We start from the raw sequence: 13,551 nt of genomic DNA, 5'->3' as shown, positions 1-13,551 counted from the left end.
TCGTCGTAACAGACTTCATCTCAGTATTCGAGAGCTTTTTGTACCGAGTACAGTTTTGACATATGTGCAGATGGACAGACGAAACATTAGGGTCCGTTGGTGGAGGTTATGTCGTAGCAGCTGAACCGATTAATTCGTCGATGGAAATATCATTGTTTTGCTTTCCATAATCATTTGTAGTTGGCTGTAGCTTGCGAGGATTCTTCCTGTATAATACAGACCTCCAAAGAATGTCTTAAGGATGTCTAGATATGTCTCTATGTTCTTTGAACATTCTAAAGATTATGTGTTTCTTGTAATGTAACTAATGTACGTTAGTTGTAATGGAAAGTAAGCTGCTATCGTTGCTATTAGATATTTGTTAGAATGGAAGATAAAGAAAAAAGAAAGAAGAAAGGAGCATTCCATAGAAACTCGTACTTATGTATATATTTGTCAACATCAAGTACATATTTTTTTTCTGCTTGTAGATCTTGGACATCTGCATGGGAACCAAAGGTAACACGCATCTGGGCAAGAAGCAATTCTATGCAGTGCTGAAACTCATTGCGGTCCACCAGGCTGGTCTGGAAGTCTCCAGAGATATGATAACTGCATCTTTGGATGTTATTACTTTGCCAAGATTTACATGGCCAACCTCCGGTGATGAGGAAGGCAGAAGGAGTCCAGACATAACTAGAGGAGCAAAGAGTAGACATCATGCCCCTGAGAGCACTACCGAAAGTGAAAGCGAAGCAGAATCCCCACGTGAGACTGGTGGTAGCACAGATTCTCCTACACCGACGAACAGCGTGACTCAAGAGAGAAATGACGGTATGCTGGGTGGCGAGACAATTCTGGATTCTGTTTCCGGAGGTTGGCAAGGCTTATTAGTTTCTGAAGAGCAGAGACAACTGTTAGGCACTGAAGAGGAGAGCTCGGAGCGTCACAGCAGCGACGAAGGTGATGGGGAAGGCGATGGCTCTGGTTTTCCACCAGAGGAAGTATGGATTATCAGTGACGAGCAGCGTGATTATTACGCTGCGCAATTCGCGCAGCTGCAGTCTGATCCGGAGGGTCTTCTAGCCGGGTCTGTAGCCAGAACATTTTTCGAAAAATCACGGCTTCCTGTTTCGGAGTTACGACGTATTTGGCAGCTCGCGGATGTCACGAGGGACGGGGCGCTCAGTTTACAAGAATTCTACGTGGCTATGCATCTCGTCGTACTGAGGAGGAACCATGTGCCCCTGCCCGACGTTTTACCTCCGTCCTTGTCGATCCTGTTAGTCATGCAAACAGCAACAACTGCCGCGCCGCAAATCTCATCGGCGACAACTGCTCAAAAATCACCACCGAACTCCGCGAACGCTCGCGAGAAGAATAAGGAATGGACAAAGTTCGTGGACTCGCCAACTGGAGCGAGCAGCTCCTCAGTCACTAGTCCAGGATTGCAGCTGGTGAATTTCGATTTCCAAAAGTCAGCTGTTGAACGCGACCCGAAGATTTTGCATCCAGTACCGTTGCGCTTAACGCCTGAAGCAGCGATTCTCGCTTCTGGTGCTAATGGTAGCAGTAGCAGCTGCACAACCTTGGGAGATGACGATCTGCAACATTCTGCAGCGTCATTAGTGCAACGACCTCTCGCAAAGAAACCGTCTGCTACTCCCGAAGACGCTGTCATCGTGACTCCTAAAAAGGAACCACCACCTCCACCGCCACCCAGACCGTACAGAACACATGCGCGCAGTTCTAGTCTCGATCTTAATAAATTAGGTATATATATTATCCAAATTTCGATATTACAATTACGAAACAAGTCTTATGTTATGAACTTACATATTTTGATAGGAAAAAATGGTCAAAGTTTTCTTGGAGCGCCGCCGCTTGTACCACCTAGAATCTCTCCAGGAATTGTAAGTTTTTTGTATACGACACAATTTTTTTATATCTTTTTAAAGGATTGAATATTTTATTCTACATACTTGTAAAAAATATTATAACTTTCTTTAAACGGTTTTTAAGTGAGGAATTATAATGATTCGTTTTTGCTGCAGACTTCGCCTCGTAAATTGGTCGGCCAAAGGAGCGAAGGTGAAGGACAAAGAACATTAAGCGAAAGTCAAGCTTTTGTCGCTGACTTCTCTCATTTTTCTCCTAAGAGTGAACTGCCTGAAAATACGTTATCATCCATAGAAAACACGATACCACAATCTCAACAATTCACTGGAGTCTGTGGAGCATTTCATATTTATAGAAAACCGAGTCCAAGTAAGAAATTATCTCATTATTTATAAGTTTAAATATAATGATTTTTTTTAAGTATTAAAGATACTTCTAAAATAGATGCTTTAAACTGTTTTTTCGATCGTATCTTTATTTTCCGTAATTACTTATATGCTTAATAATTAAAATATAATTCTAACAGAACGAGATGGTAGCGAAGAAGAGAATAAGAACGAAGAGGATGAAAAGAGGTTAACCTTACAAGAATTAAGGGAAAAGAATGCGGAACTACGCTTAGTCTGCGAAGAACTGACACGTGAATTGGCTAGCGCGCTCCAAGAACGTATAAATCTGCGTGCAAAACTCTTGCTCTTGACTTGATGTGATTACTATTCGCTGTCATTCACTTGCTCGAAGCTACGAGATATATCTCTTCAAATCATTGTAAACACATGTATTTAATACGTTATGCTAGTCTAGAATTCCTCTTTTCTCAATGAAGTATTCATTCACGTTCATAACGATCAATATAGACAGACAAATGCGGCAGGAGACGCGATTTACAAAAAGAAACATGCATAGATATTTTATACTTGAGATTGAAAGAATGACTATGACATAAATTATGAATCATGTATATACAAAACTGAGATTACGATCTCTAAATTGATATATAACAAACGAATTTGCTTTTGTCGAGTTTACTAGCTATTGTTCACATTTATATGTAAAAGTGTTAAAATATTCACTCTGGTTTAAAGCCTGCGCTATCGAATTCCTCCCTGTGATTTACTGACTTGTACTATGTTTTGCATTGGAACTTCCTTTTTTATCGCTACGAATTTATATATATTTCCAGCATACCGCGCATACAAATGCATCTATCACATCGTTCTATCTGAGTATAGATATTTGAAACTTCTGATTGTGATTTCTATGCACAAAAACTTGTTAACTTTGTTAATTTTATATAAGGATTATATATTTCATATTCTTCTGTAAACTGATGAATCTCTTCTAAAGAGCTTTGTTCGCCGTAAACGAAACTATAATATGTATTTTGTATCGTATTTGTAAAAATGAATAAGTTATATTTATTGTTTGCAACAAAATCGAATTGTATTTCGAATTGAATTTTCGTACTATATAAAACTTTTACGAAAAAATGGCATTGATGGAGAAATGGAATAATCAGGATTGTTACGAAGTTATTTTATTCCGTGATAACAATAAGTACCTATAAAATGCCTGTTAAACGTTGAAGAAAGATATATACGAGAAAAAAGTGGAATCTGCAGGAACAGAATACTTCAAAGATAAATTTATATAGATATATGATGCTCATAATCAATTCACGTTGAATACATCGATTTTGATGTAGCAATTCTTTGAAATGATTATAGCAATTCCTATTATTATTGCTGTAAGTTGATGCAAACTAAGGTCTGAGAAGAATATAGATCTATCAAAGTCACGTCCGCAAAAGTTATTCGATAAAAATCGAGTTAATATAATAATCGTCATTCATAATATCTAATAATAGCGATTATTCAATAGATATAGAATTGCTTTATAGAAAAAATTTTACTCTATTATTTAAATAAAATTTCCAACTTCCTGCTCTTCAAAAAAACTAAATTCTCGATTAAAATTCAATCTCCGTGACTCAGCTCTATATAAATCTTAGCGCATTATATATAAATCGCTATTTTTATCCGATTAAATATATATCATTCCTGATTAACGTTAAGACCTTCATCACATTTTCCAAATTTTTACTTTTTCCTATAAATAGCGGATAAATCAATTTGCCAAGCGACCGTCGTTACTATAAATAACTCTTTGTGCCATATAACGTGAAATTTTGAAGTATATATATTATAATCAGTAATATCGTCTTGTCAAATATTACAAGACTTAGAAATAAAAGCTTGAAAAATCAACGAGTCATGCAACAAAGATTTTTTTGTAACTATATAAAATATTGTGTAAAAATTATAGAAAATTAATACTTATATCAGAATTGTCTCTGATTTATTGTCTGCAGTCCTGTAAAAAAGAGATGTAACAATGTAGAATACATATACAGAAATGTCTGTCAAGTATGAATAAAAAAACTATTTTAGTTTCATAACAATTTTTATTGATGTCATTGTGTGAATGGAAAAATATTATGCAGAAGAAAAAAATTAGAAATACTTGTAATATATATTCTCTTGAATATAAATGAATGAATGATGCAAGTTGAGAATTGCAATTGCAATTCTATACAAGTAAAACTTCCATGGTGACGTACTGTGATGAAATTCGATGAATAAAATCGCGATAATAAATTTAATACGATAGAATCAAAATATCCTATTGTCATACACACTTCTGATTTTATGTAATGTTTATTTTGTGACACTGCAGGTTCTACTATATAACAAGTTAGAGTATTTATATTTGTTTTATTAGCAAATTGACTGTAATAATAACGAGATAAATATGTATATAGATTAGATATGAACACTATATAGAGCCTATTTTATTTTTCATATTTCAATCACCGACGAATAGATATTACTTTAATTAAAATTCTATTAATTGTGCGAGAAAGAACGTACGTTCTAACATTTTTTATATTTTGGAGAGATTCCTGCTAGAAGTTAATAATGACGCCGATTAATACAGTGTTTCTTACATCAACTTGTTTTTATAATGATATGCTCCACACAGTGACTTCGTACGGCGAGGCCGGAGCTAGGAGGACACAGATGAACAATCGACTTCTGAATACTATTTAGTTGTCCTTGCTTTGCATGAACTTGATCAAGTCGATGACTCGGCTAGAATAACCGAACTCGTTGTCATACCACGAGATCAGTTTCACGAAGTTATCATTTAGAGGAATGCCAGCCTTGGCATCGAAAATGCTAGAGTGGTTGTCACCAATGAAATCGGCCGAGACAACGTCGTCCTCAGTGTAACCCAGAATACCCTTCAGAGGACCATCAGCAGCTTCCTTCACTTTGGCTTTGATAGCGTCGTAAGAGGCGGGCTTGCCGAGTCGGACCGTCAAGTCGACCACAGACACATTGTGTACGGGTACACGGAAGGCCATGCCAGTAAGCTTCCCGTTGAGAGCGGGAATGACCTTGCCAACTGCCTTGGCAGCTCCAGTTGCAGCGGGAATAATATTTTGTGCTGCACCACGGCCGTCACGCCACAGCTGTTACCGGAAAAGCATAATAAATGTGTTATATAACAATAATCTCGAATAATCTCTCTTGCTAAACAGCTATGCATGATATATACCTTGCCAGAAGGTCCATCAACGGTCTTCTGAGTGGCTGTAATCGCGTGTACAGTCGTCATGAGGCCCTCAACGATCTCAAAGTTGTCGTGGACCACCTTGGCGAGAGGTGCTAAGCAGTTTGTAGTGCACGAAGCGTTGGAGACGACTTTGCAGCTTGGATCATAAGCTTCCAAGTTCACACCGACGACGAACATCGGCGCATCAGCTGATGGGGCGGAGATGATGACCTTTTTGGCGCCGCCTTCTAAGTGAGCCTGCAAATGCATTAAAAAAAAAAAAAACATTAAACTCAGATGTACTAAAGAATTCTACTGAAAGTATGAATTTTGTTTTATTTCACGTACAGATGCTTTCTCGATGGTCGTGAACACGCCAGTCGATTCGACAATGTACTCAGCGCCAGCCTTCGCCCATGGAATTGCCTTCGGTTCGCGCTCGCTGAAGACAGCAATCTTGTTTCCGTTTACAACCAGACAGTTGCCTTCAGCTTTGACTTCTCCCTTGAACTTGCCGTGGGTGGAGTCATACTTGAACATGTAGACCATGTAATCGAGACCGATGAAGGGGTCATTGATGGCGACAACCTGATTGACAGAGATTTCAGATTAGTAAAACAAATATGATCCGGCTAATTTTGTAGAACTATCTTCCTTTCATACCTGACCACCGCGCTCCAGAGAAGCCCTCAGCACGAGACGGCCGATACGACCAAATCCGTTAATTCCGATTTTGCTCATGTCGTCTTGATTGCAACTGGAAAATCGGACAAAAACATTACAAGACACTGCGCAACGACCATGCATTCTCCGCGTGATTGCAATCAACGAAATCGGCGAAATCGTGTGAAATACATGCGAGAGAATTAGTCTCATCATTAAGAACTATTATAACAAATTATTGGTTAGAACTAAATAGATGTACGACGTATGGTGATCTATCATTTGCTTCCCCGCCATTTTCAAAATCAATCATGTTTCAAGGATATTTATAAATATCACATACGTGAAAGTTGATATTGATCGCGTAGACGCAACTGAAAACTATCAATGCTTTATCGTATCAGTCTATTAGTCTATTTTATTTTATTAATCGAACATCATATTGTAGAGATAAAAAGTGTTTCGCATTATCAGTATTCTGTATTTAAGATTGGATTTGTCACCAATGGACAAATTAAAAAATCTTTCCCTTGTATTATTTATTGCTAAAAATACAATGGAGTTATAAATGTAATGTAAACGTAACGGAATTGTCGGAGTTATAAATGTAACGAATTTATCACATAGATTCACAGATGCTTATATAATTTTGCGACGTAAACATAATTTAGTCTTGAATGTATTTTTGAGAATATAGCTAGAGGTGAGAACAGGCTTGGCATAAGCCTTGATGGCACGACGTATGATTGGGCACCGGCGAATCTTATAGGTCAGGCAAGGTTAAAGGGGTGTGTCTCAAGTTCCTCGACATCCCGGCGTCCCTGAAAATGATCCTGACCTTGCGTGCGTGAGATTATTGAATCGGCGACTCGATAAAGCTGACGTAAATCGTCGCGCATCGCGATGCAATATCAATTGCATTCCTGACGTTTGTAATTTACATCAAAGGAAATCTATTCGGATTTTTAACAACTTTGACTAAGTCTCAATTAACTATTTAATCGATGCCTGCAGTATTTAACAAAGATTGAGTTACTACTTTTTCTTCTTGATACATGGAAGAAAGATTAGATTAGAGAATAAATAAAAAAAATTCTGTTATAAAAATTAATCACTAATTGAGTTAATCGAAATTTTATTGAAATTATCCTCATTATTCAAATGCATAGAAGTCGAAAATTACGATATTTATAATTTTGCGCAATCAAATTTTTTATAACAAAAACGTAACCTATTTTTATAACTAATGTTGCAACTAGATTTTAATCGTATTTGAGAGAAATTACGATGGTTTGATATTTATTTATATAATTAAAAACAAACTAATTTTTCTGTCACAGATATTAGTTTAAAAACTTCTTTTTTATAGTAATAGATGCCAAATTTTATTCTCAAATAATTATATCATTACATATTATTATTTGAGATGCAAAATCACGTTTATTATACACTTAAAATAATAATTCCTAATAAGCTTCTGAAATATAATTGATTAAAAATATATACCTGAAGATAGAAGTATAGCTGGGCTTGATAAATAATAAGAACCTACCAAATCGTATGAAATAAATATTTAACAGTTCAACAGTTAAAATGGAAAATTTTTAATCAAAATCGTCCAAAATCAATGATATAGTAACGCAGTACATTTAATGCACATAACGATAATTAATTTTATAGGACTAATGCTTGTTAATTGTGGATTTTCATCAATGTAGACTAACTTTAATCTCATTTATCTTATATACTCTTCATTTTTTTCTAATCTAATTCTTAAAACTAGAAAAAGAAAGTTGAACCGATATTAAAGTTAATTCTATTAGTGGAAGCAGATAGAAGGATGATATTAACAGTTCAATCTTATATTTGTATTATAAATAATTTATGTATCTTAAATTGCATTGATTGATTTAATCAATGACTGAATAATTTCTTGAGATTATGTTCACGACTATCTTAAATATAAGCTCAAATGCCGTTCCAACAATACTCTGTTAACGTATGCCTCCTAGTCATATGCGTAATGTCTCTTATTACATTGTAATCGTAGACGTTAGTATAACAGTGTAATTGTTGAGCGATAATATTGATCGCGTGAGAACCGTCTAACGATCGTCATCTGCGTCATTAAATGAAGGGATTCTGTCGAATTTCAACGAGCGTGTATGGACGGCAAGGAAAAGGTATCACACTATCCGTCGTTACATCATCTCCTCGACTTTATCACATCGCGTTTCTCGAAGGCTTCTTTGCAGAAATACAACCGAAATATTCTGCAGCTGCCGCGACAGCAAATACTGGTCCAATCAACGTCACGAGAAATGGCCGGTGCGACTTACGCCGTGGGATGGCAGACGCGATTTGCGGTTACGTGTCACATATAATATTTGGGCCAAAAATGATGGGCGAACGAACGATTAGCAACGGATGATGATAATGGATTCACTAGGAGTAGGAAGAGTAAGAAAGAGATAAAACGGGAGTATACTTCAAATAGAAAAGATACTCACTGCGTACCGAAAAGACAGTTCCACTCGTTCCGGTTACTAACGAAGTAGTGTCATTTGAAGGGCACGGATGCGATATAAAAAACGGTGCTTCGTGTCTAGTCGCCGATGTTCGGAAGCCCACGTGACTTGATTATCGATTGTCGACATGTTGACGCGCCGCGAAGTTCAATTGGATAACTATGTCGGTATCGTCGGTATCAATAAAAGTTTTTAATAATATAGTTTTTTTATTTTTTCAATTCTTTCAGATTTATTTGTCGCTGATTTATTATTAATGCGATAAATATCGACAATTAAGTGTTATGCCTGCTTTTTAGTTAGTAAATTAATTTTAATCTTGGTCAACTTACTCTTCATCTTTTTCTAATTAATTTAATTGTTAGACATTAATAAAAATGAGCAGAAGCTGTTATTATTTATCACGTTAATGATAAATAGAGTCCCTTCAGTGGCAAATAGATCCGGAAAAAATCGAAAGAGTTAAATTACTTTGAAAAAAATCTTAGAATCGGAAAAAGATTAGATTAGAGTTAGTTAAACCGAGATTAAAATTAAAAGTGGTAGAAACGAGCATTGAGACTCAAAAAAAAAAATATATATATACATACACACATATTTTTTTAATAATAAATCTTTTCAGACCAGAAGATTTATAAAAATTTGTACTAGATTTCGGAATAGAATTCTAATATTTTAATGTTTATTTTACTATAATAATTAAAATTATTTTTATTTATAATTTATTTTTATAATTTCATATTTGTGTATTTATAGTATGTCTATGTTTTATACACATATGTTGTATATTAAATATATGTATTATTTATTTTAAAATATAACTAATATATATTTAATATATATAAATTTAAATACATTTTATTTTAATATATATTTAACATATGTGTACAAATTGATTTTATAAAATTTTTCATATTGCACAACCTATAAAATAAACAGACTTGCTATTAAAAAGTAAATACAAATTACATAAAAATTTAAATTTAAATAAACAAATGTAACAATTAAATTTTATTATAAATAATAAAATTTCAAAGTAAATTGTAAAGAATATTGTATATACATATATATATTACGACAAGACATTGTCAAATTTATTTATTGTTTAAATTGTTAATTTAGAAATTTTTCTTTTTAATATTATAGTAATATAGTTGCATAAATTATAAGATGTGTTTATTCATGAGAATTGTAAATGGAATATAATTGCATCAATTGCGTGTATTATAATTTTAATTTTGATAAATTGTTCCTATTCCTAATCATCACCATGCTCAAGAACTTGTCCTGTTGCAGGAATATTGCCGACATCGGCATTACACATGTATTGAACTAGATCGGCTATACGATATGCGTAACCATATTCGTTATCATACCTGAGGAAAGATAATTTAAGGAGTTTTAATCGTAGAAATATCGCATTTTTTATGTAAATATATATTATATATCGGGAGTAGATTGCAGAGCTATTTAAGATATCATAAATTATGTCGGAATTTATAAATAAATTCAATTCAACGACGTCGACGGCGTTATTACCAAGCAACGATCTTGATGAAAGTACTGGTCTGCGGAATGCCTGCCTTGGCATCGAACACGCAAGAATAAGTCGTATGGTTGAAATCCGAAGACACGCAATCGTCCTCCGTGTATCCCAGCACGTCTTTCAGTTGCCCCTCGGATGCTTCTCTCATCGCCTCTTTCACTTCTTCATATGTCGCCGGTTTATTAACCCTGAAGCAACGTTGCAAATATTAAAAACTCTTCCAGTGACACATACTCGAATTTATTAATTTAATTTCGGTCAAACGAAAATTGCGTAAATGAAATTATATATAATTGCCTCATGCGAAACTGAGCGTGATTTCTTTCCTGATAAAAAAAGTTGATAGAGAAAAATCCTGACGGTTTGAATATGGAGTCTGATTTGTGAATTCAGTAATTTGAATCTTATAGGAATTTTGTACAAATCTTATAGATAAAATATAATAGAATTTCGACCAATCATGATGCTCGTCGATGCTTGAAAATGATATAAACTTATAGAAAACAATACAAATGATAGAAATCCTATTGTCCTCAACCGTTCTCTATCAACTTTTTTTTATCAGGGTTACATTAGCAATTGGAATATTAAATATGTCGTCGCTGGATTTTACGGTCGGTCGATAAACTCAATGCAGTTCACATCCGCTAATTACCTGAATGTCATATCGCATAATGAAACGTTGGGAATTGGTACCCTGAACGCTATGGCTGAGATCTTGCCTTTCAGCTCGGGGATAATTTTGGATAATGACTTAGCTGCGCCGGTTGCGGTCGGAATGATATTTTGGAGAGCGCCCCTACCGTCTCTCCACAATGCTGTAGGTCGATGCTGCGATAAAATATAATTGTTCAAAGCATGAAGCTTTTATAATAATTATTTACAGGCTCTTTAAACCGTGATGCTGCGTAAGCGTGAATAAATAATTAAAAAGAACATAGGTTCTATCGTGTTAGGTACGTAGTTATACGGGAAGAATAGTTTTGCTGAATCTAAAAATTTAGCTAAATACAGATTTTAAAATAACTTTATCAAAATAATTATGTAAAACGTTCAAATGATTGCTGGAATGTCAAAACTTTTTGTAGCTTTGTTTATCATGTTTGAGATTTCTAGATAATTATCTTGATATCCAATTTTTATTTTCAGATCTGTATTTAGATAAATTTTTAGATATTTTAGCAAAAAATCATTCTTTCTGTGTAAACAATTGAAAAAAGCATACATTTATTGTTATATTTATTTTTTATAATGTATATTCGAATTAACTAAAAAAAAAAAAAAAAAAAAAAACATAAAAGAGGAAAACTCATTTTTTAAATAGTAGTTATTAACAAACAAAACAAGTCGTTATTACCTACCTTCTCTACCGGACCATCCACGGTATTCTGATATGCTGTCATTGCATGTATGCTGGTTATCATCGCCTCGAGAACTTCAAAGGTGTTATGCATGATTTTGACAATTGGAGCTGCACAATTTGTAGTGCAGGATGTAGCAGAAATGACACTATCTCTCTTGGGACTGTAACAAGTGTGATTGACCCCGAAAACGAGCATCGGTGCATCGACCGACGGTGCAGTGATAATAACTTTTTTAGCGCCGCCATCGATGTGCAACTGTATAATGGTACCATTTTTATTTTTAATACAAATACATTAAATTGATATAATTGTGTGATATTAGATATGCTACTAAAAGAACTAGAATAGTATAAAAAGATTTATTTAAGTCCAATATGATTTGTGTGTTGTATGTGTGTGTGTGTGTGTGTGTGTTTGTGATAAATATTAATACGTAACTGTTTAAAAAAAAGATATATTTTTTCTTTTATTTCTGAATTTCTGGCAAATCAATGGTTTTCCAGTTTCCACATTTAACATGGATCCTGTTGCAATAAAAAATTTAAATCTTACACTTGCTTTCTCTAGAGTTGTGAATGCTCCACTAGCTTCTATTACATATGTCACTCCCTTATTCTTCCAAGCTATTTTCCACGGTTGCTTTTCTTGTGACGTTGCTATTCTTGTCTCTCATTGAATAATAATGTTTCAGGATATTTTATACAAAGAAATATAATATTTATATTATATATTTTTAAAAGTTAAATTAAATAAAAAATAAAGAGACTAAAATTTAAATAGAAAATAGAAAAATTTCTCTGACAATTATAAGAATTGCACTCTTTGTATTTTGTATCTCATAAAGACTATTAAGTTCTCTGTAATATTTATGAAATATAGATTGCAAATTAAAATAAAATTTAGTATACCTTTCTGATTTAATTTTTTAAGTATAACGCAATTAAAATTATATTTACCATTATTAACTATAATAAACTCATTGACGCACTCCAAAGATAAAGGATATGACCCATGGGTAGAGTCATGTTTAAAAAGATACATCATATATTCAGTTGTAAGAAATGGATCATTGATTAATTTTACCTGTGATATATGTTATTATATTATTATTTAATTTTTAATTAGTAATACATTAATTGCACTTGTACTTTTCACATAATGAAAAACTTGCTTCAATATTTTTTTCAATGCAAGCACGAAGGCACATTCTCCCTATTCTTCCAAATCCATTAATTCCTACAATTGCCATAATTTTATACCTATTTTAGTCTAATACATTATTAAAAAGAGAAAAAAAGAAGAAAAAGCTTTAAGAATTTTTAATGACATTTTGTCAAATTGTAAATAGTGTGAAGCTTATCACAAAACTTAAATACAACGATTTTCACTTTTTACGTTTCTACTCTAGGAAAAAAGTTATATGATCGATATCGAGCTAATGAAAGCTAGAGATACTATAATAAAAGTTAGGGGCTACAACTTTCCATAACAGTAATCGTAAGACGTTAGATTTAGCCAATCAGAGCTGAAAGTTTTTGAAAATTCATGCCTGTGATTGACTTTCTTACGTTACGTATTGCGTATTTATTATTTCAAATATAACTACATTTCTGACTTATATCTTATTTAGTGTTTTAAATAAGTTTTCCCGAATTTATTTTATATTTTTTTATTTTAAGCCGTAACAGTTATTCGTATCAGTTTTTCATCGATTTTTATTTCATCGAATTTATATTTTAAATAAGTTTCTGAAACTTATTTTATATATATATTTTTTAAATAAGTCGTAACAATTATTTTACCGAGTTATGATTGGCATTATACATAAGTTTAAAGAATTTTTGAAACACAGAATAATTTGCAGCAACAGTAGTGTCATAAATTAATTTTTTAATTAAAAAATTAAATAATGATTAACAAAATATTTAATACTTTTAACCAAAGCTGTATTGAG

The 13,551-nt window shown here is 33.5% G+C and overlaps 3 protein-coding genes across 5 annotated transcripts in view; 1 reads left to right on the top strand and 2 right to left on the bottom strand.

The window, feature by feature from the left end:
* LOC108754754 (ralBP1-associated Eps domain-containing protein 1) overlaps positions 1-3,830 on the top strand; it is a 4,515-nt gene extending 685 nt beyond the window's left edge. The window contains exons 2-5 of the mRNA XM_018497318.1: positions 471-1,752; positions 1,828-1,892; positions 2,034-2,247; positions 2,405-3,830. Of these exons, the coding sequence (XP_018352820.1) occupies positions 471-1,752; positions 1,828-1,892; positions 2,034-2,247; positions 2,405-2,583 (1,740 nt within the window). The 3' untranslated portion in view covers positions 2,584-3,830. The remainder of the gene's footprint in view (positions 1-470; positions 1,753-1,827; positions 1,893-2,033; positions 2,248-2,404) is intronic.
* Positions 3,831-4,401: 571 nt separating this feature from the next.
* On the bottom strand, positions 4,402-8,763 carry LOC108754759 (glyceraldehyde-3-phosphate dehydrogenase 2-like). 2 transcript variants are annotated; one of them, XM_018497336.1, is made up of 5 exons: positions 8,670-8,763; positions 6,160-6,253; positions 5,845-6,084; positions 5,500-5,754; positions 4,402-5,413 (listed from the first exon to the last, which is right to left on the bottom strand). In XM_018497336.1, exons 2-5 carry the CDS (start codon positions 6,235-6,237, stop codon positions 4,985-4,987), a joined length of 1,002 nt encoding a protein of 333 aa, XP_018352838.1. In that variant the 5' UTR covers positions 6,238-6,253; positions 8,670-8,763; the 3' UTR covers positions 4,402-4,984. The 2 variants fall into 2 exon arrangements, with proteins under 2 accessions (XP_018352838.1, XP_018352839.1); XM_018497337.1 differs by having other exon boundaries at positions 8,677-8,759.
* Positions 8,764-9,824: 1,061 nt separating this feature from the next.
* Positions 9,825-12,892, bottom strand: LOC108754626 (glyceraldehyde-3-phosphate dehydrogenase-like). 2 transcript variants are annotated; one of them, XM_018497062.1, is made up of 7 exons: positions 12,769-12,892; positions 12,554-12,680; positions 12,150-12,265; positions 11,595-11,852; positions 10,889-11,064; positions 10,227-10,421; positions 9,825-10,063 (listed from the first exon to the last, which is right to left on the bottom strand). In XM_018497062.1, exons 1-7 carry the CDS (start codon positions 12,844-12,846, stop codon positions 9,946-9,948), a joined length of 1,068 nt encoding a protein of 355 aa, XP_018352564.1. In that variant the 5' UTR covers positions 12,847-12,892; the 3' UTR covers positions 9,825-9,945. The 2 variants fall into 2 exon arrangements, with proteins under 2 accessions (XP_018352564.1, XP_018352565.1); XM_018497063.1 differs by lacking the exon at positions 12,769-12,892 and having other exon boundaries at positions 12,150-12,263; positions 12,554-12,635.
* Positions 12,893-13,551: the final 659 nt, after the last annotated feature.

This window comes from Trachymyrmex septentrionalis, unplaced genomic scaffold (assembly GCF_001594115.1).
Source record: "Trachymyrmex septentrionalis isolate Tsep2-gDNA-1 unplaced genomic scaffold, Tsep1.0 scaffold80, whole genome shotgun sequence".
Taxonomy (NCBI): Eukaryota; Metazoa; Arthropoda; class Insecta; order Hymenoptera; family Formicidae; genus Trachymyrmex; species Trachymyrmex septentrionalis.
Note: the sequence above shows the minus strand (reverse complement) of the source record. Positions and strands in the feature narration are given on the sequence as shown.